This window comes from Motacilla alba, chromosome 3 (genome assembly GCF_015832195.1).
Source record: "Motacilla alba alba isolate MOTALB_02 chromosome 3, Motacilla_alba_V1.0_pri, whole genome shotgun sequence".
In the NCBI taxonomy this organism is placed as follows: Eukaryota; Metazoa; Chordata; class Aves; order Passeriformes; family Motacillidae; genus Motacilla; species Motacilla alba.
The window spans coordinates 36969452-36995067 of NC_052018.1; the positions used below are offsets into that span (position 1 = coordinate 36969452).

Genomic DNA, 25616 nt, shown 5'->3' on the forward strand with positions numbered 1-25616 from the left:
CCTTTACAAATAAAGCATACCTGGGGCACATGCAAAGAATAAGCTCATTGGTGGTGGCGTGAGAGGGCAGAGCCCTCTCCTCCCCTGCAGGGATACAATGAAATCTGCAGAACATTAGTTGCTAAATCCTATGGAATTCGGGGTAATTTGGGTGGTGAGACCTTCAGACCCACTGAGAATGCACAAGTCCCAACAAAGCAGCGCAGGCGCATGTTATTATCTTTACACATTTGAGCAGACTTGTTAAAACTCAATAGGAGCACTCATAGGTTTGCTGTGAAGCATGCAAGCTGCTTGTAGGTTAATGGTTTATATTTTTAGTATTTTGATTTTCAAGTTAAATTCATCAGCAGGCATCTAAGAACATTTAGAAACCCCTCATCTCTAATTTCCAATCATCAATTCAATTAAGCCATTTTGTGGGGAAGGAAGAAAGGAAGATTGAATCAAACCTCACATGCTGAATATCAAATCTCAAACTAAGTATTACTTAAAACAACTGGATAGAAAAATAGCAGAAATGTAACTGTTTCTTGCAGAACTCCACATGAACCAGTTATTCGCATATTGTTTCATATCAGGTCTACTGTGGTACCTGTTTTACTGGCCTTTCAGCATTGCTGCTGCAGTCCAAAGGCACGTGTAGAGCTTTTTAATCCATCTCAGCCCTGACGTTGTCTAATATGCCCAAGCATGTAGCCAACAAACCACCAACTTCTCACTCAGCCAGCGGGTTCCCAGCACTACAAGTTATATAATCAAACACATGCTAGAAAAATAGGAGATAAGATTAGTGACAGTTAACTGCTGCTATTTTTTTCCACAGCCTGAAGAAGGTCTCTGGGATTAAATATTAACTCTAATCTTATTTGCTAAAATTAGCACACAGTGTATTCTTTTTCTTCTACAGCCAATTGCAAGTATAGCACAGAAGTTATTTTCAGAGGGTAATCTGATAACCAAAATCAGTCACCAAAGCTGTTATTCCATTAAGAATTAAGAGACTTCCTGGTTATTTACTTGGTTATTTTTACCTGGGATGGTGAAGCCTGGATTTTTACTAGCTTGAGCTTATTTGGTTTTGGAAAACTCTCTGAAAGATTTAAGTATATTACTAGGCTCAAACAGGTCAGTCACATGTGCAAAACCAACAGTGTTAAGACATCACGGTTTGTTCCTATATATGCACACAGGCAGGAATTGTTTTGAAACCATGATCCTTTTACATAAGGTGGGAACGTGCAGGAGGCAGAAAAAATCAGAAAGAGATGATAAACAGCAGAGTACTTTTGTAGGGCAATGCCACACCAGTATTTTACTGCATTTCCCGTCTTTAATTTAACAGCATTTAAATGTTCTCTCACCAGCAGGTTGCAGACGTATTTCCCTAATTTATTTGCTCATATGGCTGTGGAGCTCCAAAAATGAGTGATCACTCTTTAAAAATTCCACTTGGGTGAGAAGCATCAGCTGGTTTTTGTCTTATGTAAACTTTTAAACAACAAAGGAATGTACAAGATGTTGATGGAGAAGATCAACAAAAAGAGGCCTTTGTTTTCACTCTAAAAACATTTTTTAAATTGAGTAAATACCCTGCCAGCCCCAGTTTAACATTCTGCATCTTCTGGTAGGGCATAGAAATTTTGTGCAGAAGAGTGACAATGGCAGCATGGCCTCTCCCACATCACATCACATTGCAGGGGTGGGAGGCCACCACACCATCACCACGCATTCTCTGAGCATGAACGCACACCAGGGGAGCAGAGAAACTGGACACACAGCTCCTTTCTTTAGGAGGCCCATTACCCAATTAATGATTTTAGAAGTCCCCCTGGAAAAACTGCCATCTGCAAAGCCACACCCTGAGCGGTCTAAGTGGTGTCCTGGTGTCTTTCCAGTGCATCCTCCCCAACAGCCTCTTGAGGCTGTCAGACTGAGAGCTTTAAGAAGATGCTTAACTGCCCTTAGTGGTACTTTTACAGAAGATGCCACACTGGAAGTGCTCGTCCAACTTGCAATTTTGTGCTTTCAAAAGAAAAAGCCCTATAAGTGCCCCCCTTTAGCCTTCCCCCCTGAAATCCCAGCTGTTGGCCAGACAACAAATTTACACTTGAAGCTCTGACTGTCTGTGTGAGAGTAGAGGGAAACCAAGTGCCTCTCTGGCATAATGAACACATCCAAGGGCAGCATGAGCACTTCAAAGAGCCTCCTCCCTTGGCAACTGAAAGGGAAGGAGAGACCAATATCCCTCAGTGCCCGCAGAGCATTCCAATGTGGCACGTGTGACTGCAGGAGGTGAGACAGGGAGGAAGGAGAAGTCACTCACGCTAGGCTCGCCTGGAGGATGGGAAGCATTAATGGCAAACTGTGTCCACTGCTCTGTGAGAAGTGCGTCAGCGCTGACGGCGGGGCAAGTGGCTTGGAATTGATTGCCAAGCGCAAAGATGGCGTGAGCAGCCACTGGATCGATGACTGCATTACTGGTTATGTCAGCGCTCCGCCACACAAGGCTCACGGGTGGAGTGTAAGAGTTGAGGCACCCACACACTTAGGTTTGTCTGAATCAAATTCACTGTGGCAATAGCCCCGGCTTTGAAGCACTCTCAAAAACCCCAGGCCTTAAGTCAGAGGCCAGTAACGTCAGAGGAACCAAAGGGGAAGAGAGAATTAGATGTCTAGGAAATTAAAAAAATAACTTAGAGTGTAGTGAAAGTATAAATAATCTCCGATCCAACTGCAATGCTAATTTTAATCCACAACTTCTTGTTTTATTTTCTCTCAGAGTTACTGAAGCCAAATTGAAATTCCTTCAACCTTTCAAACCAAAGCAAAAAATTTACTTTTGGAAATTGTGGCAGTATCCCTGCACATTTTCTGCATCTCTAAAAATTCTGAGGAAAAAGCAATTTGTTGAATTTGCCACACCTTTCCGAATATACACCATTTATTGAGAAAGAAGGTAGAAATCGTAGGCATAAGCTGCAGACACATCTCATTGCAGAAAGCAGCAGGCATCTTACCAAAGATCAATAAATAACACTTGGAAAACTGAAAGGCTATAGGATGGGAAGATGCAGTGCTCTTCCATAGCAGGGTTGCACTGCCTGCATCACATCTACTCCAAACATCGGTCACTGCCACATGTACCCATTGGGCAGCCTGAGGTTTTACCACTACTCACAGCAGTCTTCTGAGCAAAAGGGGACATTTGCCTGCATGGCTGCTCCTCTGGGCCACAGAGAAACTCAGTCATGAGAAGTTGGCCAGCTCCAGAAGGCAGCTCTGTGCTGCAACTCTCTCTGACACCTCACAGCAGCACAACACCTTTGGCAAAAAGCTCTTGGACTGGAGGGGGAAACTTCTTAAACCCCTGCAAGTGAACCTGCCACATGACACTGTCAGAGCCCTTATTTTAAAATCTCACTCAGAAACCTGTTTTGAAGTCAAATACCACTTTATTTTTTTTTCCTAACTAATTCTGTGGCTTGGAGTATGTTGTTGATGTCAGAGGTTGCTCATGGCATAACAAGAACACAGAAAACTCCAAGTTATGGCCAAGAGAGTACCTGCAGGCAAGCCTAGGTGAAAAGGGAGGAGAATGTTGGGGCTGCTAAGGTGAGAGTCTCAGTGAAGGCGTTAAAAAGAAAATTAGAGATTAAGATGTTTCAAAGAACAGTCTCTCTAAAGGCACAATGTGGCCACAATGTTACTCAATCAACAAAGCACACATAAAAAACAGTGGCACTAGGTAGCAGTTTAAACACCCAGGCATGAGCTGGAAGAGAAAGCGAAGGGAAACACGGCTGTGACACCTGGCTGTTTCAAATACTTTTGTGTTTTCCAGTGCAAGGAGCATCTTAAGAAACCTGGAACACAGTAACGAAGGATGACACAAGAAGGTGGCTCAGCAGAAATGCTGCCTTCACTCCCTGGGTGCCTGTGCAAGCCATACTGAAACCAGTGGGGAAGAAACAAGCAGAAATGAACAGATTTTAACTGAAAAGCATCATCAGAATTAAAGTGCAACTGTAATTTAAAATTAAAATTAGTCCCACATTTTTGCAAAAGGAAAATTAAACTGACCCCAAGATTAAAAAAGAAAGAAAAACAAGAGAAAGTGTTAGCAGTAAGGGGGGGTGAGGAAGGAGTGGGAAAGCTTTCACAGAATATAAATTGTGAGAGGAGTCTGTGAAAGATCTGTTTAGGTGCACAACATGAGCCAAAGTGGGTAGAAAAAGGGAAAACAAAAGCAGTTTCAGAACTTTTAGAATAAAGAAAGAATCCTAGAAGCCTCCAAATTACATTAGGAAATATCAAAATAGGCAGAAAATAAAGATGCTGTAGAATTTTGCTTATTCAGAGGGGTGCTTAGAGGAGTGGTTCAGAGTTTCTGAAGCTGTAATTGATATACAAGTAAGCACAACAACACTGAAAAATTACCAAGACTTGTAAATTCACCTATACTCCCCTTTCCCAGGCATGGCAGAATGTATTTATGCACACGAACTATGTAATAGCATATTAAATACACAGTGCATTAAATACACTGTAATTACTTCATAAAAACAAGGAGTACTTCACAGCAAGCCACCTCACTATAAGCCCTACCATTATACTCCGTGCAGTGTAGGAGAGGAAGAAGCAGGCTCTGTCAGACATGATTTAAAAACCACAAGCTTGCACTCTGAGGAAGAGCACTAAGTGGGAAGACAAAGGAGCTGGAGGAGAAGCAGGCTCAGGAGACAGGGCTGGGTAACACCCGAAGCAGCTCACGGATGCTCTGTCGTGGTTTCCATGGGGCTGATGACACCCATGCTTCTGGCACTGCCTGTCGCCCTGTGCTGGCATAGCACAGCAGATAAAATCACTGGCATCCTTACACTGGGGCAGCAGACAATGCTGCCCAGCAAACACCATAGCATTTTAAATGCAGAGATGCTCTTTCTGGCTGGGCTGTGGATGGAAATTAATGTAAAAGGCTTTACTACTGCACTTCATGAGGTAACCAAGCAATTACAGTTACTAATTAATTGGTAGACTGAAACCATGTAAAACTGACCCAGCTTCCTATTTTTAAAAGAAAACCTGCCAAATGCTGCATTTGTTCCAGTTTTCCTTCTCCTCCCCTGCCTTGTTGTTTAATTTCTGGTATTTGGATGTGCAATTCTGCCATCACCTTATTTTTGTTCTTGCATGGCTACAACAGATCTGAGGATTACGGTGGCTTTTGTTCCACTGCCTGGAACATTTCATCAATGGCCTGCAATGCTGCTCAGCTCAGCAATGCAGATTTGCAAGGAGAACCAGCCACTGCTGAGCTGGCAAAGTTGGTTCCCTCCCATCCTCCGCGAGGAGCAGTTAACTCTTCTCTCGGTGGTCCAAAAGGTTAACTAGGCTCTGTAAATCCCACCTGAAAAATTGTAGGCATTTGCTTTCTTGCTGAGATTTCATGTCTGCTATGAGTAAAAGGTAAATGGCTCTTTTAGTCCCTAAAGGAGTGCAGGCTTAGCAGGAGTGACCCATAGTAAAGAGGTCAAAGGCAGGGAAAGATGGGAAGGTTGGGCAACAGCATCCCAGTGCAGCCACGACCTTGTGCCCAGCTCTGGGCTGTCCCCAAGGAAATGGCTTTCCCCTTTCTGCTTCATACATGATATTTTTAAGATCTACCCAGAAATTAAGGAGTAGAAAATGCCATGTACCCTAGAAGCCCCAGAAAGACTTCACACAGAAAAATGATGGCATTTCCAACTTGACTTCCTCAGAGGGTAGAAGGTGGGACTTTACAGCTATTTGTGTGTGTGTGACTACATATGCTCACGTGCACCCACGCATGCTAGTGTGAGAAAGAAACTAGATAACGTGAACGTGTGTGAAAGGGATTGAATTAGCCCCATCTGCTCCGAAAAGATCGCTTTTTCCTTGGATTCCTATTACCACCGTATCATTGCCACACTGGAGTGATTCTAAAAGGCTACAGCTCTGGCAGCCAGCATCATTACAGCTGCTCAGATTATTAACAGCATAAATAAACTCTCAGAGACACTACTAAGAAAATATTAACTACAATTATCACTGTCTGATAAAACAACGAACAGCTAAGTGTTACTCTGCTGCCTCAGTCACCAGTGAGTATTTATGTGTGCTGTGAGCAATGAAACCAGTTTATGTGCATACTGAAGCACTCTGGAATTGGTTCTTGCTACTTTACTTCATTTTACTTATATTTTTCTAAAGATCAGGCAGCACAGGCTGAAGCTCTGTATTTGTGGAATTCAGTGTACCCTGCTTCCTCTCCCGCTGTATATAATCCCATTAATTCCAAGTGAACAGAAAGCCATGCCTGTAGCCATGCACTTGTCTGTTGGAGGAGGGAGATGGACAGTGTGCAAGCTACCAGCAGCAACTCTGAAACCTCTTGATGGATTTTTACTCTTGGGCCTTGCTGGCTTTTTCCCTAGATGAGGAGCAAGGGCCCACATGACATCAATGCCGTGTTTGCTGCATGGATACTCCTTGCTTTCACCTTCTCCACTCAGTGACACTATTGAGTCCTGTTCTTTCTTGAGTGCACTGGGAGATTTGGCTTGGTTACTAATTAAGAGAAATTATTAATTCCCTGCAAGCACTGGAGGAAAAAGTTCTTAATGGCATAGAGAGCAGGACGTGGGAGCAGGAGCCTCTCGTGTCATGTTCCCAGCTGGGCTCCAGCCCCAGCAACACCCTCCTTAGCAGTTATCTCATCTTCACTGTCTGCTGGAGTTCACCACAAAGAGGAGAAAGAAGCTGCCTGGTTCTGAAACCACTCACTGCCAGGCAGACATGGTGCTGAAGCTCCAGCCCAGGCAGATGGTTCTCACAGCCCCAGGGCAGGAGAGGCTGCCCTCCCCCGAGGGGGACCCTGTGGGTCAGCACCCACCCTGCCCTCCCACACCTTCCATGTCTTCCCAGGAAAGAAAGGTGATGGTGGCAGGAAAAACCACAATGCTGAGTGAGAGAAAAGAGAAGGGGGCATTTTATAAAACAGCTTCCCTCAACCTAATAAAAAAAAATCATGCACTGTACCTTCAGTGTTTTTATCCCACTGCCTTTTTTGATCATTTCTGCAGCATCTCATGCTCCCTGCCTGGTCTCTTTTTTTTCCTCTGCAAGCCTTTTGTTCCACCAACCCCCACTCCAGTGCTTACTGCCAGCTTCCAGCAGCCACGGCAGGACCACCTTTCCATTTGTGCACCCCGGGGCTCTGCTTGCCTGCATTGGTACAACAGTAACACATGAAGAAAAGTGGGGTGCAGAGGCAGGAGGAAACATCATCTTTGAGTGTCCCCCTCTGCCAGCTGTAAGGGATAGAAGGACAGCAAGGAGGAGGTGACCTTCTCCTTCCACAGAAACCACTGAGAATGAACCTCTGCTCCTGGGAGGGGAAGAGTCGAGCCACAACCCTCCTCACTATTTTCTCTCCATCATCCTCCCTCTCTTCATTCTCAGCAATTGGCCTCTTCTGGCCACTGAAGCAGGTTAGCTGTGGCTTGGCCTGAATAAGTGACCTACATTAATTTTTCCTCTGTAATTAAAGTTGTTTTCTGTGAAACAATTTGCAAGAACTTTGGGAAAGAAAACAATTTATTGTTCCATACATATTTTCAAATAAAAAAATTGTTCTCTTCAAATGAACTTTTTCCCCCTAAAAAGCCTCTATGGAAGGTAAAACACAGAGAAAGGCAAAGGATTCGTTGAAGAAGAACTGAAGTTCATTTTAAATCAGTGTACCATGTACAAATGCTGTCTTACAAATAGGATTATTTAATTTAAACCTTAGATCTGTCAAGTTCCATTACTTCAAATGGAGCCTGTCATTTCTTGACTTCATTATAAATCAGGATTATATTACAATTTATGTTAGGTAAAGTCTCTGCTTCCACAGGAGATGGTGAAAAAAAAAAATTACACAGCAGTCAGTAAATAGAGCAAAGTCACCGCACTGTTCTTGAAAGGCAAAAAGTCATCTTGCTAAATGAGGGTCCGAGCTGTCCTGTACCAAGACTGTTCCTAATAAATAAAAGACCTCTGGGAAAAGTGCTGAGCATACGCTGGATCTATTTTCAGCTTGCATCAGCAGCTGCTGCCCCTGGGATCGCATCTTTGCTCATACCCTACACCATATGTAATCACTCCAGTGCTGCAACCAGTAAGATAATGAAAGAGCATGGCATAAATCTATACTTGAGTGGAATGCTAAATGAGAAAAATAATACAAAAAAGGGGGAAATAAACCACATTTTCAAGTCATTAGGAAGAAAGACTTTGACATATGAAGTGTTGCAACCATTAATAGCACTTATCATATAGAGTGGAGACAAAGAGACAAATTAATCAAACTGACAGAACTGGGACATTTTATGCTAATGCAGGCTCCTGGGTTTTCGTTTGTATTCCTCTGTGTCTGGAAAACTGATACCATTACAGGGCAGGAAATTGCATGAATAACATGCAACAGATCATAAAAATTCGCACACCAAGTGCAGAAACACTGCCAAAAGCACTGTAAAAACAAGGCTAGAGACCTCAACAGAGGAGCTCCCAACAGCTAATGAATGCAAATAAGGACGGGAATATTTCCCATCCATGCATAACAATGAGACATAGGCTGTGACTCCAGAGTCTCCAATAGTGTAGGTAAAATAAAGCCTGGAGAGCAAACATGCAGATAGCTGGGGGGAACTGCTGGCCAAGCCAGGGTCTGAATGTGTTTGCAGTATTGCAGCCAGCAGTTTAAAGCCACCAGGGAACTGGCACGGCCAAGTGTTGCCTCTGTCTGAAAGCACTACTATGTTAGATACTTTAATACTTGTTTCAGGTACAAGAGACAGGGAAGGAGGATGTGAGAGGAAACAGAACAGTCGCAAAACAGCACATAATCACACAAACCAAAAATCCCCCTGCCCCCCGTGCAAATGCACTGCACACTGTAAAACCCCCACACATAAAGACATTTAAAACACAGAATGTGGTTGCTGTCCAAAGTCACAGCCATGTTGTAAGGGGCAGGAAATGGTAAGAACTACAGGAATGCTGGGCAGGGCATGGTGTAATGCAGGATCTTGCCAAGGTTCCCTCATTTGCTGTAGAGGCTTCTCAAGGACCTTTAAAAGCCCGTGGCAAAACAGAGCACTGCTGAAGTGCAGAGAACTCATCAGCCCTATAAACTCCAAAGGACAAATGCTTTCACTTGACAGGCAGCCATTTCTCATTGCTGTTTTCTAAAAAAGTGATGTTTTCCCCTGTACGGTAGCTACCGCACAAACCTAAAGCAAGGAACAACTCTGGGGGGGTAAAAGCAGTAAAGCTGATACCTTTTGGAGCTGAGTCATTTCCAGCAGTGCTCTCACCTTCCCCAGAATAGAATGATATGCAGCTGATAGGATTGAGCAAGAGCATTTATGTGCCAATACTATGTGCATAAAGAGGGTGGGGAAATGCCAGCCTGCCCAGGGGCTGCTGCTTTCCCAAGCCCTTCCCACATTTGGTGCTGGAGAACCTCATATTCAGAGGTGGCAGGGCAGCAGCTGGTTCACCTCAGCAGGGGTGGGCATGGGGAGCACACAAGACAGAGCCCAGCTCTCCATCACTCTCCATCAGATCAATGTTGTGGTTTTACGGAGTTTTAGCCACGTGAACAGGGTTTATCCCCAAAACTCCTTCTGTCCCTTTGGTCACTACTAGAGTCCTAAGAGGGTACTCGGCATTGTACCAAAAAAAGGGCATGCACAGACCAAAGCAAGCTAGTCCAAAAGCTTTCTGAAGTCAATGACAGAGTAACCTTTGTTCTAATGGGAGAAATCAGAAACAGGCATTCATCTTGTAAATACACACCCATCTGACAGATGGACAAGAGCTGCAATCTGCAAATGGAATTACTTTCTCCCTTATATGTAAAAAAAAATGATAGCACAGACAACTAATTACAGAAAGGCCTCATGAAACCCTTGGCTTTAAGAAAATAGTAGTATTGGAACAAATTGGTCAATAGTTATAACCACTTTGATTTCTTCTGATTTTCCCAATAGAAAAGACACCTTTGGAGTCTCTTGAGAACACATATGACACCTGACCTTTTCTTTTCCTTTACCCAAATCAGAGCAGTTGGGAAAAGAAAAGCCTAGATATGAGTGAAATATCCATTCCTGAAAGAGAATAAAGAGGTCTTTACTACCACCTTCCCATTCAACCAAGAGGTTGAAAGCACAAGTGACAAGAAACCACCATAAATACTCACAGCCTTTTAGCTAAGCAATTCCTCTGCAGAAAAGCAGTTATAAAACCAAAATGTAACTTGGTCAAATAATTCAGATTAAAACCATATCTAAGAACTAAGATGAGAGTGCAAGAGCAGATGATACAAACAGTCTGGTTCTCCAAGGCTGGGATTGACCTGAAACCCTCTGCAGAGCAGTTTATGTGTGCAGTGCCTGTCTGCCCTACAGAGCTGCTTTGCAGAGGTCCAGTGCTGCTCCTGCTAGGGTCACCATGGCTGTGTACCACCAGCTGAAGACAAAGGCCAGAAACGTAACCAAATGCTTGTCTTTAACAATTTGCTTGTTATGCCCTCTCAACTGAGTTTTCCAGTTGGAGAGTTCATGCATAATAGTGTAACAGAACCTGTAAGAGAAGGATTAGGCTCATCTTTGAAAAGGAAGCAAAACTAAACCAAGCCTGAGGTAGCCCCTACTGGGTGTTCTTCTCAGTCCTCCAACCGCAAGATACACTGGAGACAGGGAAAAAACTAATGGAAGTTAGTGATTTAAAGGCTTCTGCCACTACTGAAAGCAATGCTTTCTACTTTTTGAATGCAGTGATGACTTTGTAAACAAGTTCCGTTGTAGAATGCCCCAGTGCTTATGTATCTCAAGGACATCTCTTCATTCTTCACTTCCTTGGACAATGGTACAGATATTATGTGACCTCAATGGCTACTGCTTATATAAACTAGGCAAAAATGACAAGGAGAGATGGCTCTTACAAAAGACAGGCAACTCTCTATTTTTTGTGCCTTGCATTTGACAAATCATTTCCAACATTTAAAACATATCCATTAAAATGTGGTTTGATGTGTTCAGTCTCCTGAAAACTAGAAAATTCAAGGAATAGACAGAAACTTCTTGATTTATTTTTAAGTCCAAACAAAAGTGCCATATGCAGAAAGCCATCCGTGGTACAACAAGAAAATCTGCAGTCAGACAAAAATAAGGTTAAAAAAGAGTTGAATTCAACAGGCAGATTGAATGGCTGCAGACCTATCCACCTCAAGTCCAGCTTCCCTTTCCAGATGTAGAAAAGAGCACTAGTCCTCTATGGAGATCAGAAGGGAAGTTGACAGGTTTTGTCTCTCTACAGCTTTTTCCTGTCTTGAAAGTTTACTGACTCCAACATTGTCCTTTGAAGGAAACAGGAAACAACTCAAACTTACTCTGTTTTTACTTGACCAGGAATCCTCTGACAGGCAAATTTTCTCTGAAGGCTGCCTGTGTATCTGAGGAGAGAAGTGGCCAGGCATGCTGTACTACTGCTGTGTGATCAGAGATGGAAAGATATTTTCCTTTCAGAGTTGTTTAAGACTTGTTTCTTATTAGCTGCAGGCCCTTGAAACAGAGAACCACAGGTCTGAATTTCAAAGTTAAGTGAAAACCCAAGACATTTCTCAGAAGCAAAAGTTTTTTTTTACACAGTCAGAAATGTAGTCTCAGCCTCCTAGATGACAATGTCAAAAATCCAGGACCACTTGATCAAAATTATTTTTTCCAGAAACTAAGAACTGTACTGGTAAAGTCTGAATAGACAATTCTTTTTTCTTTTGATCTACTTTCTAAACATTGAAACATTAACACAGACTGCACTCCCATCCATTCTGGGAACCTAAAGTAAGAGGTATATGCAGAGATGTGGGAATTTGGTCCTATCACAACTCAAAGCAAGCAAATTTCAAGCAGAGCATTACCATGTGTCTCAAGTACACTGGATGCCCACATGTCTTTGAACTATTAGCCCCGTTCAGGTCCCTTTCTGGGCCAATTCATTTATTTAGATAGTCTCCTTTCTCTTTTACTACCCCCATAAACCCACCTCAGCCCTGTCTTTGGGAAGTACATCTGACACTGCAGGAACAGAAGGAAGCACTGAGAACACAACAGCACCCATGAATCCATCCTGGCTCACACTTGCCAAATCTCTCTGCTATCCTTACAGTAAATCTGTACACTTCCATTTTCCTGAAGTGTTGCTCTGAAATGATGAGCAGCTGCTGCAGGGAATGATGCGGACCAGGTGCAATATATACTCAACTAAATATGGTTCCTTCAACACTAAAAGAAAGATGGCCTGTTTCTGATGTCCTGAAAACCTACAGCTCCCATTTGCCAAGAATGATCAGCCCTCTTTGGAAGAGATTAAGTCTGGCTAGGAACCTGCTTGTCTGTTGTTTGGGATATATGGGATGGTCTGCAACTGCTATCACTTAAGCAAAATTTTCCAATTAGGCATCCTCAAAGTGCCCCGGTCTCCTGGTGAGGGACAGGAAGCCTGTAGCAATTCACAGGCTCATTCTGATCTGCCCCATGCCTACTTTCTTCTTGGATGTGGTAGTTTCAGCAGTTGTTGTCAATGGCAATGCACAGATCTCAGGAGTGATGAAAGAAGAACAGGCAGAGGACACAGAGCAGACCCCATCTGTCACTCAGGACCAGTCGACCAGGTAAGGTGAGCAGCTCCATCCTACCCTGATCATCCTGAGAAATGCTGGTCCAACAAGCTTCAGTGCCTTTTACAGAGGGAAGAAAATGAGACTGAAACTGGCTGAGGACTGATAAGCTGGAAGCTCTGGGTCAGGCATGTGGGCTGCTCTGGGATCAGCACCTGTGCCAGCTGTGGGTCGGTCTGTTCACCTCAACGTGAGGTAATGTGAACCAGAACATTTAGAGAGAGGTAAACATTGCTGAGTGGTTCACACAAGGTGATTTAATCATCACTGACCTGATGCACAGACCTGTGCTGTAATTCCCATCTGATGCATCAACTTCCACTCCAGCATGTGCAGAGAGGTGATGACAGTATTTTATCTGGTCACAAGAGACCTCAGAAATCTACTGCTGAAGGTTTTATATTGCCATTATTTAACTTCAGAGCTGATACCTCTCAATTCCAGCTGTTTGGTGACACCTTGTTTATATCTCGATGTTACTGAAAGTTTTCGTATTGCAGTTTTCTGTCATTCTCAGTTCACCTATGGTTATTTTGACTGTGTACCCTCAGAAAGGAGCAGGGTACCATTTAAATTCCAAGTCAACTGTCTCCACAATGTCTTTCAAAGGCTTCTAAATGAAAAAAAAAATCCAACTACTTTTGTGTGCAGGGAAACAGACACAGTTAAATGCACTTTGATGCTATGAACTCTTAGAAGGTCAGATTAGGCAAAGAGAGAGACAGAAAGGCTGATTAACAAACCTGATCTATCTTCTTCTAGGATGTTGAATTCCACTGAACTACACCAGTACTGAGCACCAAATTTCTTAAAGGGGTGTCTAAATTTTGTTGCTCTCAAAGGCCATTTGACTTATAGTCATGAAACAATGTGCAGTCATACATATATCACTGAAGAATTTGTTGCTCACAACCCATGCCAAATTTTTCAGTTGATTTTAATCTGGCTTCAAAACAATTGCCAGTGGCTCTCTTGATATCTTTCCCCAGTAATTTTCAACACGCTTCCTAGAGAGATGCCTGATACTTTCTTTTCATTTAAGTCCTTAAACAACCATGCAAGCCTCCTCTCAAGTGCTTTCAGAGAAGTTAAAACTCACTTTTTAAACAAACCACACCTGGGCTAGATCTGTAGTTTGGCCAGCTACAGCTGCTTCTATTTATTTATTTTATTAAAGTAAATTAAAGTACCCAGGGACAAAGCTTTTAGTAGTGTTAGACTGCACTGGGACTTGGAGGTGTTTGCTGGCTGTCTCTTGTCAAAATGGGACAGATGAAAATTCATTACAGCACAAAAATCCTGGAATAAACCAGCCATTTTGCTCTTCAGAGCTTGCATAAAATTTAACAGAATGTTTGCGTCTACTTCTTCCTCTAAAAAAACCCAACCCTGTAAAACTCACAAAAAGCATCTCATTCCCAAATCCTAGTACAATCCAATTGCCTTCTGCTCACCTAAAACCCATACTCCACTTCCAAATGGAACCATTCATCCTAGGCTTAATGTTTGTTGACTGCTGCAATGCATCATTTGAATACATAGCATATTCCACCCCATAACATGCTCAATTTCCTTAGTAGCTGAGAAAAACAGTCAGTCTGAAAATATTCACCAGGGAATCCTTGTCAGAAAGTGCTGTATGAAGATTAAAATCTAATTTTTTGGGGGTCTTGGGAACAAAACTTGGTACTGTAATCAGAAAGTACTTTACAAGTTGTGGTGTCTGATGTTGTGAATCTGACAGGTGTCTTCACTCTTCACTCGACCTTACCTATCTGTTTAGTCAAATGCCCAGCCTGTATTTCTGGACTCTAAAAGGGCAGATACCTGGTTTGAAGTCTTTAATGAAATTGAAAGGGGTTTTTAGATAAGAGAGAAAGTAAAGGGAAGAGAATTGTAAGTGGAGGGGGAGGAGAGGAAGAATTCTTTCAGTCTGCAGGGCCAGAGTACTCAGAGCTGAGGCACAGTCATGGCTCAGCAATCTCATCAATCTCATTTTCATTCATATATATTTGAACACAGCAAGTAAAAACAAAAAACCCAAACAAACAAACAAACAAAACCAACCCACCTCCTCTTACGCATTCTTATTGCTGCTTCTCATGCCCTTAACATAGGACTTAGTATTCAAGCTATCTTCTACATTTTACACCACATTTGTTATATTTGACCAACAATCACAGTCAGCCCAACTGAACAGTAATGGCAGGCAGGAGTCTACTGGGGCAAAAAAAATTGAGTCCAGTTATTGCAATGGTGAATTTTGTTCTGCGCATTCATGTCCCAATCCTCTTCCACAGTACACTTTTATATGCCTGCTTGAGTACATAAATAAATTGTACAGCTACTGCCAAAGGGAGGGAAAGGAGCTATTGCAAGATTTTCTCTACTTAACATGCATGTATACATGACTTCTGTTTTGCTTTTTGAAGCCTAAGCTCTCACTACAACATAGATGTATTTTGCTTTTCTCCACCTGAAAAGATCAGAGAATGTTATGAATAGCAAGACAGCCCTCATCAGAAAATAATGGAAGTTACACTATGCAGAATGAAAAGTATGTGGCTAGTTTCTTCATCACACTTGAGGCATGAAAAATCAAGCAGTGCTGGAAGCTTTTGCAGTGATACATGGATGGAATTTCATATCACATCTTGAAGATCTCATTTCTGTTTTATTGCTCACCTGCTAGAAACAAAGTACATCGTTTGCACCTTCTACTGTGCTACATAAGCAACACACATAAAACATCAGCCAGTTCTGTCTCATAGTTTCTCCTGAATTAGAGTCCTGTCATGTCAGACTTCAGAGTACCCAAATGCTCAGTTTTACTCTCAGTACAGAGCTGCAGCCTCCAGTCATCCCTCTGTGCGGTCACTGTGGGGCAGCGTGAAAAGTAACACGTTCCCTGGAGGAATTTAACAAACCAAAGGCCCAACCTTCTATCCATATGAACTGATTAAAGTGGCATTACTGAGGTAAGGTTGAAGCACAAGTCAGTTTGAAGCCTGATGGAGATAGCCCTTTTCCACTACAAAAAGCTCTGCAGATGAAGGGAATAATGGCTTTCAGGTTCTTGCCACCTCCTGAGCCAAAGCAGAAATAATTTTGGTCGGTGCTGCAATCTGTGAGGAACATCAATGGCCAATACAGTCATGTAAAGAGAAAACCACATTACTGCTTTCCATTCTCTAAGAGCTAACCTTAGCTACTCCTAATATATCTCCAGGGTGCCAACGAAAAAGGGTCTTTTGTTGTTCCCTACTGTGTTAAACATCCCTCCAGCTGGGAAATAAACTTCTTGCCCTCTTGCTCCTCTTTTCCACATTTATCACCTCTTTCACTCTATGCTCCTGTGCAGAGCACTCCCAGCTCAGTCCCCACACTCTTCAAAGATATTATATTTATACATACAAAGAATACAAAGAAAGGAAAAAAGACAAAGTAAGAGAACACTGTTTATTTCTGGAGAGATAAAAAGGAATAGTAAGTGCCTTTAGCCAGCAGGGTATATAATAGTTGACCTCCTGCATCCTGCCTTTGATTTTCTCCTCATCACAATCATCTCTCATTGGCTAATTCCCAGCATTTTTCCCTCAGGCTGGCAGGTTGGCATGGATGGTTAGCAGCTGCCAGTATTTCTCCTCCCTGTCAGCTACGAGCCATGCTAATGTTAGATGCCTGGCTCAGTCCCACCCAGAGTGCTGCTGCGTGCCTTCGCCTTCCAACATACTCAGCTTTTGCCAGCCTTGAATCCCAAATCCGAGGTCCTGTCCTGCCTTTCTCCCTGCAAAGCTTAACCAACCGTGTGAGGGAGTTAACCCACGCCAACCGAAGAAGCAGATGACAAATTTCACAGGACTAGACCCTGTGGGGAAAAGGCAGGTTTTGCAGCAGTGAAGGAGAGAGAATGTGGAAGAATTCAGCCTTTACATCTACTTTGAACATCATTCTCTTAACAGTAAAGGAAAGAGCTGTGTGGATAAATCCCACAACCACATCCTAAAAGAGATGCTGCTTCCTTTTGCGCCTTGGAAAACTCGGACACCACAGATAGCTCAGTTTAATCTTTTTGGAAGAAAACATTCCCAGCAGACAGCTCGTTGCACCAAAAAAAGGTCACCACCCTAAAGAGATTCAAGAAATTTGAGGGCTACAGGAAAAACTAACCAACCTACTGGGGAAGCAAGTTTCTAAAATAACACAAAGGCTGGTATCAGAGTGCTAAAGAAACCTTCGTCTGCTGTTTCAGAAAAGCTTTGTTTGGCTTCATCTGAGAGGAAGGCATTTGGTGCTCTCATGGATGGTGAAAATTTTTTTCAAGTGCAATTTTCCAAATCAAAAAAATGTAAGCAACATTGAGAATCTCCATTTCTAACCTGTAGGAATCGAATGCCACTGGGGAGTTTTACTTGTTGCTGTTTCTATTTCTCTCTTTTCACCATCTAACTGCACCCGCAGCTTGCAAAACTGAATAAGGTGTTTGCACAGATGATGCACCCTTGTCCACTGCCCAGCTTTCATCTTGCCCATGCAGACTGGCTGTGCACTTCCATTAGCAGAGTTAGGCAGGTAATAATAACAAATAAAAAGCCCATTTGATGAAGCACTGGCTCCTTCTCAAGTAAAGTTGAGTACCACTACAGCATGAATGACTCAATCATCTACTCGAGAGCTATTACTTGCAGTGATGAAGCAATGTTAATTGGATAAAGGCCTGCTGCCAGCTAATATTGGCATGACCTACAATACCCCTGGCTGACAGCCGTGTCTCTCTCCATCACACCTTTTTTTGTAATCTGGATGGGAAGTGGAAACCATTAAAAAAGCCTCGTAAGTGCCATTTAACTTCTTATCATAAATTAAAAACTTAATTAAGTGCCTTGTTAGAGGAAGGAAGACCAGTTTTTGTGATTAAATAAAACAAAACAACAGTTAGGGTTATGGAGTGAATAACGAACTTTACAGCTTCAAACTCAGTTCTTTGAAAGTACTAATTGTGGGTTGCATTTAACAGCACCTGCTAGAGGAAAACGGCATTAATTGCTGAAAAACACCCTGGGTAAAAGCAGGCAAGGTTCCAGTTGTTTGGCAAAACTGAAAATGAAGAAAAAAGCATAGAAGTTAAGAGCTAATGGGGCCCTCTTTTATTAGCTGTAGGCAGCTGAAACACTCCATTTCTCTAACTCGCTCTGAGGGCTGATAGTTCACACACCACGGCTACATCTGAGCTCTTGCTATTATGCAGCTGTTCTGGGCAGCTTGTCTACACACTGAAATATGTTGCCTTAACAAAAGGTGTGGTACAAAATCAAATTACCGAGGCCAGCACAAAAGGGTTTATGGAAACTCTTCAATCAGTGCAGAATTAGCTCCATACTGACTTTAAGTTGATTAAGGAAAGGTTTGAACTGAGACCTGTTAAGACATGCTTGAACTAACCTGAAATGTCTAACACAAGGTTCTGCAGTGGTTTAAAACCCTCTAAATCCAACTAGTCCCAATTCTGTATGAGCACAATGTCTCCCTACTGAAATGACTGGTACATTGTAGACTGCTCTTGCTTGTAACTGGATATAAACAAGAAATAATGTGAAAAACATCTGTTCCCTGTTTAGCTAGACAACAGTTAACAATGTCTGGATGCCAGATTAACAAAATGACCCCAACATGCTGTGAAGTAAAAAAAAGTCTTCAGTTTAGACTTCAGAGGCAGATTTACTGCTTTGAATAATCAGAAGTAAGTTTTTTCTTTGATGTTAAGCTTCCTCACACCAACAGAACATGAACCTAAAAGCTTTATATATAAAGCTTTATCCAGCTCCAACATCAAACCTTTGACAAATAATAGTAACAACAATGCCCTTTCTCCACAACGTACTTCAGCAGTTTTCAAACTATGCTCAGATTTAAAGTACAGTGTTTGTGTGGTTGACTTAAAAATAGCCCTGTAAATTTATGAGCAATTGTTACCTTTGGAGAAGTTTTGAACAGTGAAGACTACATTTAAAAATTCTTTTCAGTATTTGTTTTTCTATATTATACACCAACACAAATTGTCTCTAAGCATGAAAAAAGTAGTTGTTCAGGATATTCACATTCAGCTTTTGCTTGAAATTTTTCCACTGGAGGAATAACCCCCTACATGACAGATTAAGTCCGTTTTCACAGATACCTTAAGAAATAATTCACTGCTGCTGGAGTTCTGCAGACCACAGACTGAAAACAGTAGCCTTGGGAAGAGTCCTTAGCTTGTGAACCGAAGATGACCCTGCTAACTTCTTTAAATGCAATATAACTAAAATGGTGTTTCCTCTGCCTTATCAGCTTTTAAAAACCAGGAGAGTTTCAGTTCCTCTTGCAGGGAGCTCCAAAGCTGTTGGAGGCACCTCCTATATCTCTACACAGGCACCTACCAAAGCACCCAGCACTGTGAAGCTGAGCAACACCAGGAGCAGGGATGTGCATCTTAAACAAGGAGTAACTGAGAAATAGTAGGTGCATCAGGCAGCTCTCCTTATCCCAAGTGTCTAGCTTTTGTGAGGAAATGATCTAGCTGATCACCTCACACACAGTTATTCCAGAAAATTAGCCATCAAGAAAACTAAGATTCAATGTGTTTAGCAGCAATTAGTTTGCATGTGAAAAATAAAAGATCTGTACAAGTAAACATTGGTAACTGTCGTTATCTCTTTTAATAGACCAAGAGAGCTCTTTTCCAGGATGAGAAAGTCAAAGCCCTCATGCTCTGCTACTAATAAAAGCATGTAGCAAAGTAGCAGTGGTGGTCTTGAGTAAGGAACAACAATTTCTAAGTTCTTCGAAAAACCCTAAGAACTAGGTTCACTACTTCTGCAACTCCATGAGCTTCACTGGAGCCAAAAGAGCAGCCACTGTAACCCTAAGTCACAAAAAGTTTTTGATCTTTCATCGAGATACATTCTAAAATGTAAAACTCCAATACTTCATTTATTCAAAGGGGATTCACTTAAATAGAAATAGTTTATAGTTGAACTGGAGGATTTTTTTCTTAGACAGCATCTCATATAAAACACATAGAAAGACAACCTTTGTATTTTAAATCTTTAGTGTCATATTAACATAGGACTGGGTGACCAAGTGCAAGCACATCATGACCCCTCCACTGGCCTGCAGCTCAGCACCTCACTGCTGCTGGAACAAGAAATCTTCTAATTTCCAATTTATCTTTACTGAAAGCCTGTTGAAACAAATCAATGCTTGAGCCAACAGTGTCCTTTGGCATTAAAAAGATATTCCTCCTCCCGGCTATTTCAGCTCCTTTGCCTAACTAGAGCTGCAGCACATCTTAGTTGTCACACCAGCAGTATGAGCCTGCCATGGTCCTTTCTTCTCCTCCTTTAGGGCGGGCTCATTCTTCTGAACATCTCAGTCACTCTTCTACATGTTTATTTGAATGCCAATTTCTTTTCTTTATGTAACAGGATATGAATTATACACAGAGGTTTCACTAAGACTTCATAGAAGAGCACTGCAATTTCCCACCTCTGCACCCTTGGGCATGTTTTGTCACTTCTCTGCTCCTACCTTTGCTTTGTGGCAAGAAAGCCATGCAATTGACTGAGACTTGATTCTTCCACTGGAAATTATTAGTGGACACTGCAGAATCAAAGTGTGCATCCTAGTGGGTCCTCTGCGCTATCTCTAAACTCCTATGCAAAATGTCTGGGTTGAAGTGTCTTCATGAGTAATACTCAGTGTCAGGACTCATGAAGTCACAGCCAGTGACCTACTTCTAATGCTCTCCAACTTGTGCTGTGACAACATTACAACGCTGCTGAAGTCTCTGGAGAACTAAACCAGAGGGGGAAAAATGATGTGTGACATTTTGGGACCTGTCATCATTTAAAAACACACCATGCCTCCTCAAGGGCGTTAAGCAAATGATGGTGAAAAACCTTCCATATGCCAGAGTATACCTTCCCACTGAGTGACTGCTGTGCTGTGCCCTGGGTACATTGTCACCCTCCTCATGCCACCCTTCCCAGCTGGAGACACCGGGCAGGCAGTGCCAAGGCAGCAGGTAATGGCAGCCCTGGCCAACAGGCATGCACCTCCCCTCTGTGGGCAGCAAAGCCAAAAGCATGCCCTGTGGTAGGTGTGCTGTCACGGCTCTACGGCTGTGAGGAAATTACAGTGGGGGTGGAAGCCAGCCAGTGAGATTCTGTGACAAAATAAAGGAAACTTTCCAGTGAGGTATGTGTTTTCTACGTCCCTGGGCTTCCTGCTGTGGGAGCTATGCTGCATGACAAAACTTTCTGACAGACTGAGTTCATGGTTTCTTGGGGGAAAACATGGTTAAATCCCAAACTCTTTGTGAGGGGTGCTCTGAGGAAGCCAGACTGAATGAGGAACAGGAAAGGGGAAAGAAGTGGAATAAAGATATGAGCTGCCAGAGAGGGGTGGACAACACCCAATGAAACTCCCAACAACGTGACAGCTCAAATGATTTTTCAACAATAACCTGCCATGTAGCTGTCACATCGCTCCTTTCAAATTTCCTGTCTAGAAGAGCAGAGGAATATAAGGGTCCTAATACTGCCCTGAACGAGGCTACGGTAATGTAACGTTTGGGTACAATTCTTTCAGCAGCAGTGACAAAGGCGAGCTGAAGCATCTTAAAGCTTTGCCTCCATCATAAGGTTGGCATGGTGTGAACATGTCCATCCTTCAGTGATTTGCAACCCACCCAAACACAGAAAGCACATCCTGAGCCATTCTGAGGCAGCCACTGACACCTGTGCCACCCTCCCTTTGGCCACCCCAGCAGACCACAGAGGGTTTCCTCCCCAGGAGGGAGGAAGGGAGGGGCGCGTTGTTACGGTGGGGGCATGGTGACATACTGTACCTCTTCTGGCAGGCTGACCACCAGGTCATTTTCCGTCTGCCCAACCAAGGCCTGCAAGAAGTACTCGCTGCAGGCAGCCAGCACAGCCCGGTGGGCGCGGAACTCCTTCCCCTCCACGATCAGCGTCACGTCACAGAGAATGTCCTGCTTCCGCTGGTCATTTAAGCAGAGGAGAATATTGGTACAGTGCACCGTTGACTCATACACATACATGGGGGAGTCAGTCTTCTCATCCACAGACATGCCGTTCACACCCTGCAGGGGACAAGGGAGAAGAAAGCACAAACAAGGTGGTGAGGAGCAGCACGGTCCCTCGGTGAATCTGCTATGGGGAGATTCAGCCCAATATCTGGATACCTCAAGACCACAGCCAAGCAGCCCGTTAATGCTTAAATCCAAGAAAGTTTCTAGGGAAACATACCATGGTTGATAGTGGTTTGATGCCACTGGATTTCACCTGTCATGCTTGGATTACCTACTTGCCCCACCAACTTCCCCCCTCAATACCAAAATAGGGTTTAGACAGACTGAAAAGTGCTTTTCTTCAACCACCTACTATGCATCTCCAATTTCCAATTTAGTAATGGCAATAACATGGGGACATTGGAAATTTTAGAAGATTTTAGAAAAAAAAAGCTAGAGTGACTGTTGGGTTTTCTAATGGTGAAAAAAAAGGGCTTTGAGCTTGCTTCTGATATTTTCAGATCAAAGGGAAAAACCCCTCAAACCCCCAAGTCTACTCTCCAGCAGACAGGCAGCACTATACAGTCACACTGAAGACCTCAGCTCAAGTAAAAGGCAAGGTGGAACTGTACCTGACAAAGACAAGCCACTAACTACAGCAACCTAATTTCTCAATCAGAATTTTCAGCCCAAAGAGGGAGAGAAAGATATTTAGCAGCTCCAGAAGAAATCTGTTTCCATGTATGGCCAAAGCAACATGCCTTCATCAGTGGCTTAATGCCATTCACAGAAGAGTAGTCTTCCCGAATTCCAGACCCGCAGACCCAAAAAATCCCTTCACCTGAATGGATGTGCAACCCCAGACAGCCCAACTCCTGCCTGCAGGTTTCCTCCTTCTGACTGAAGAGCAGAGGTTGGAATGAGGTCAGACACCCATTACACACCCATTGCTACTGTCTGAGTCAGGGCAATTCTCTGCCTGATGTTCTGCAGTTTCTGACACATGTAGAACTGGCAAAGCCTCTGAACATGGTGACTGGATTTGCAGTGGTGATGGTGGAGGGAAACAGCTCCCCCCAATACCCCACATTGCATGAAACCCCTTTGCATTTGAACACACTGAAGTAATTAATTTACCAAAAACATCTTCCCCAGCATTAGACCGAATTCTTTTTGCATTATTTTCCCATTTCGACTTTGAGTAGGAAGGTGTAAAAGCCTGTGACTGAACAGACTATGTATCCCAAACCAAACCTGCTCGTGTTCAGGCTCACATGGGGAAAAGGAATATTAAAGTACGTATTACTCTATCTGCTGCTGAAGGGAAAGTTGTGCAAATGCACAAACTGGCAGCATTTAAAAGGAATTATTTTTCCTTATTGAGAACAACAACTGCCTTCTGAGAGGTAAAATTCAGAGGCATCAAGGGCTAAGGGTAAGATGATGGTATTTTGGTACAGTACTGCTGCACTGTAAATACTTGACTACTGTATCAAGTAAAAGCAAAATTCCTCCTCTGCTATTTTTTAATGTGGACTGTCGCAGAATTCTGCTTTGCTAGTGCAATATACAGGCACATCACTAGACACAACATGACTTCAAACTATTTCTCTTGCTGTGAGTTCAAACTGGGTTTCCAATTTCCTACTGTGCCATTTGAAAGACACTAATCATCTAGACAAGAATGGACTTAAGAGGATACACTTGTTACTTATATTGACTAAACTTCTCAATGGTAACTTCATTGTTCAACCTTTATATGAGTATTTTTAAGCCAGTGGCTATGATGACTCTGTACAGAATAGGTATTTTTGCCAACAGTGCAAAACTGTAATATTACTGGAAGTCTTAATGGAATGCTTACAGACTCTCTTTTACTGGTATTTTCAACCTTTATGCTGACTCATGCTGCACTTTCGAGCACTCAGATGAAATGCTTACATGAACAGGAAAAAACCCACAACCAACCAACACAGATTAGCCCTTCAAAAACTCAACATGTAGAGAGAAGATGCATAGCTGCTAATTGATCTGCGTAAAGGCAGGGGAGGGAGATACTTGGGGGTGAGTACCAGCTGGATTTCTTAACTAGAAAAAAAAAAAATCTCTGTATAAATTGAGACTAATGAGAAGAATTGACAGCAATCATGTTATTAGCACTCCACCAAGGTAAAAGAGAAAATGACACTTAGCTCATCTCACTCACAGCTTTCTGTATAACTAAACTCTGATGCTAACGATAGCACTGTAATGATGTTCTAAGTGGTCACTCTTGCGTGCTATGAAATGAAAGAGTTTACAAGAACAATCTAGTGGGAAAACCTGAGAGTTGCAAATGACAATGCAAAGGGGAAAGCAGTAAGCTTTTTTTCCCCCTTTATTTTCCAGGCATGTCTTATGCCTGTAATATCTCAGATGATGAAAAAAAGGACAAGAAACCCGACACCTGGCAGCTAATGAACAGAACATCAATTATATTTTCAGTGCCTTAGAAAAAACCCACCAAACCTCAGCTAGCCTGAAATTGCAATCCTCTCTTACAGTAATAGTGCAATTTGTGTGAATCAAACCCCGAATTACTTAGTTACTAATTAGTAATTTCCCACTTTTAAACTACAGCTCTCATCAAGTGTATTTTTTAAAAAAAAATTGCTGCATGTGCTGTGAAGTGCTGAAAATACCATGGTGTATTTCCCCACTGGTAAGCAAGCCTGCCTTCTCTGCTAGGAAACCTGAGTGGTGCAGTCCTGAGGTGCTGGGGCTGTAAACTGCACCTGCGCTCCCAGGAAGGACCTCCACCCCACTGCTTATACCATCATACTTTCCCAAGGCTGCTGTTGTGACTCCAGGGGCTTCCTGAAGGTGGATCCATGCCATTCATCTTCCCACAGCCACTGAGAATCCACATGGATGCCCTGTCTGGCAGCTGTGATCTCAGCCTTCCACAGACTTCCCTCTGACCGTGCCCCTGACCGCTCTAGGAAGCACCCTGAGCCCTGCATTGCGCACAGGGAAACCGGGCTGGGCTACAGCTCAGGACCACCTATTTATCAGCTTTTAATGTTTCAACACGAGTGATTTACAGTCTTTCCTTTTCCACAATCTGCCATCGACCACATGACCTCCAGACATGAGGTGTTTCCTCTCCAAGAGGGCTTCATCCTGCAGGAAAGGTGCAAGATGGTGAAACCCTTCACTGGGAAGTATATTGTTAATTTTCACAGGGAAAGGGTTTAGAGGGCAAAGAGAAAAGGTCACTGTAGGACTTTGGCATGTAGTAGCAGGAAAATTAGAAGAATTCAACTCTTTTTTTCCCCCTCTCTCCTTGGAATAAAAAGACCCAGGGATCTGGTATTATCTCTGAACTCTGAGGCAAGCTGGGCTGCAAGCCTTTTACACAGTGTTAATTCAAACTGCATCATTTTTTGCTGAATTCAGTATTATGCTGAGTTTGCAGAACCTTATTCATGGAAATCATTGCTACACACTTCGTATTTCTTCAAACTGAAAAGGGAATGTCTTAGCAAGCCTTTCTCTGGCTCAAAAGAACATGCTGTGCATTTGTTTGCATATAGGTCACCATGCTGCCAGAAAAAGCCTCTATGAAACAAAAGTTTCCAGAAACTGGCACGAACTATTGTGGGCAAGGAAAGCACCATTGAAACTGAGCCAAAAAAGTTGCTGGTAAAGGCCAGCAACTGCAGTGAAGTGAAATGAAAGGTTGCTTACACGTTCCTTCCATGGTGATGGGTGGAAGATCCCACCAAACCCTTCTGCATGGGCAGCATGGGCAGC

General features: G+C 42.9%; 1 protein-coding gene across 8 annotated transcripts in view; it reads right to left on the reverse strand.

Moving 5' to 3' along the window:
- The window catches only part of BACH2 (BTB domain and CNC homolog 2), a 183098-nt gene that overhangs the window by 22709 nt on the left and 134773 nt on the right, over nt 1-25616 (reverse strand). For 7 of the 8 annotated variants that reach the window (XM_038133695.1, XM_038133699.1, XM_038133694.1 and 4 more), the window contains one exon: nt 21639-21893. In XM_038133695.1, the coding sequence (XP_037989623.1) occupies nt 21639-21881 (243 nt within the window). In that variant the 5' untranslated portion in view covers nt 21882-21893. Of the gene's footprint in view, nt 1-595; nt 6917-21638; nt 21894-25616 lie in introns of those variants that run through there. The other variant, XM_038133702.1, reaches the window with a different exon arrangement.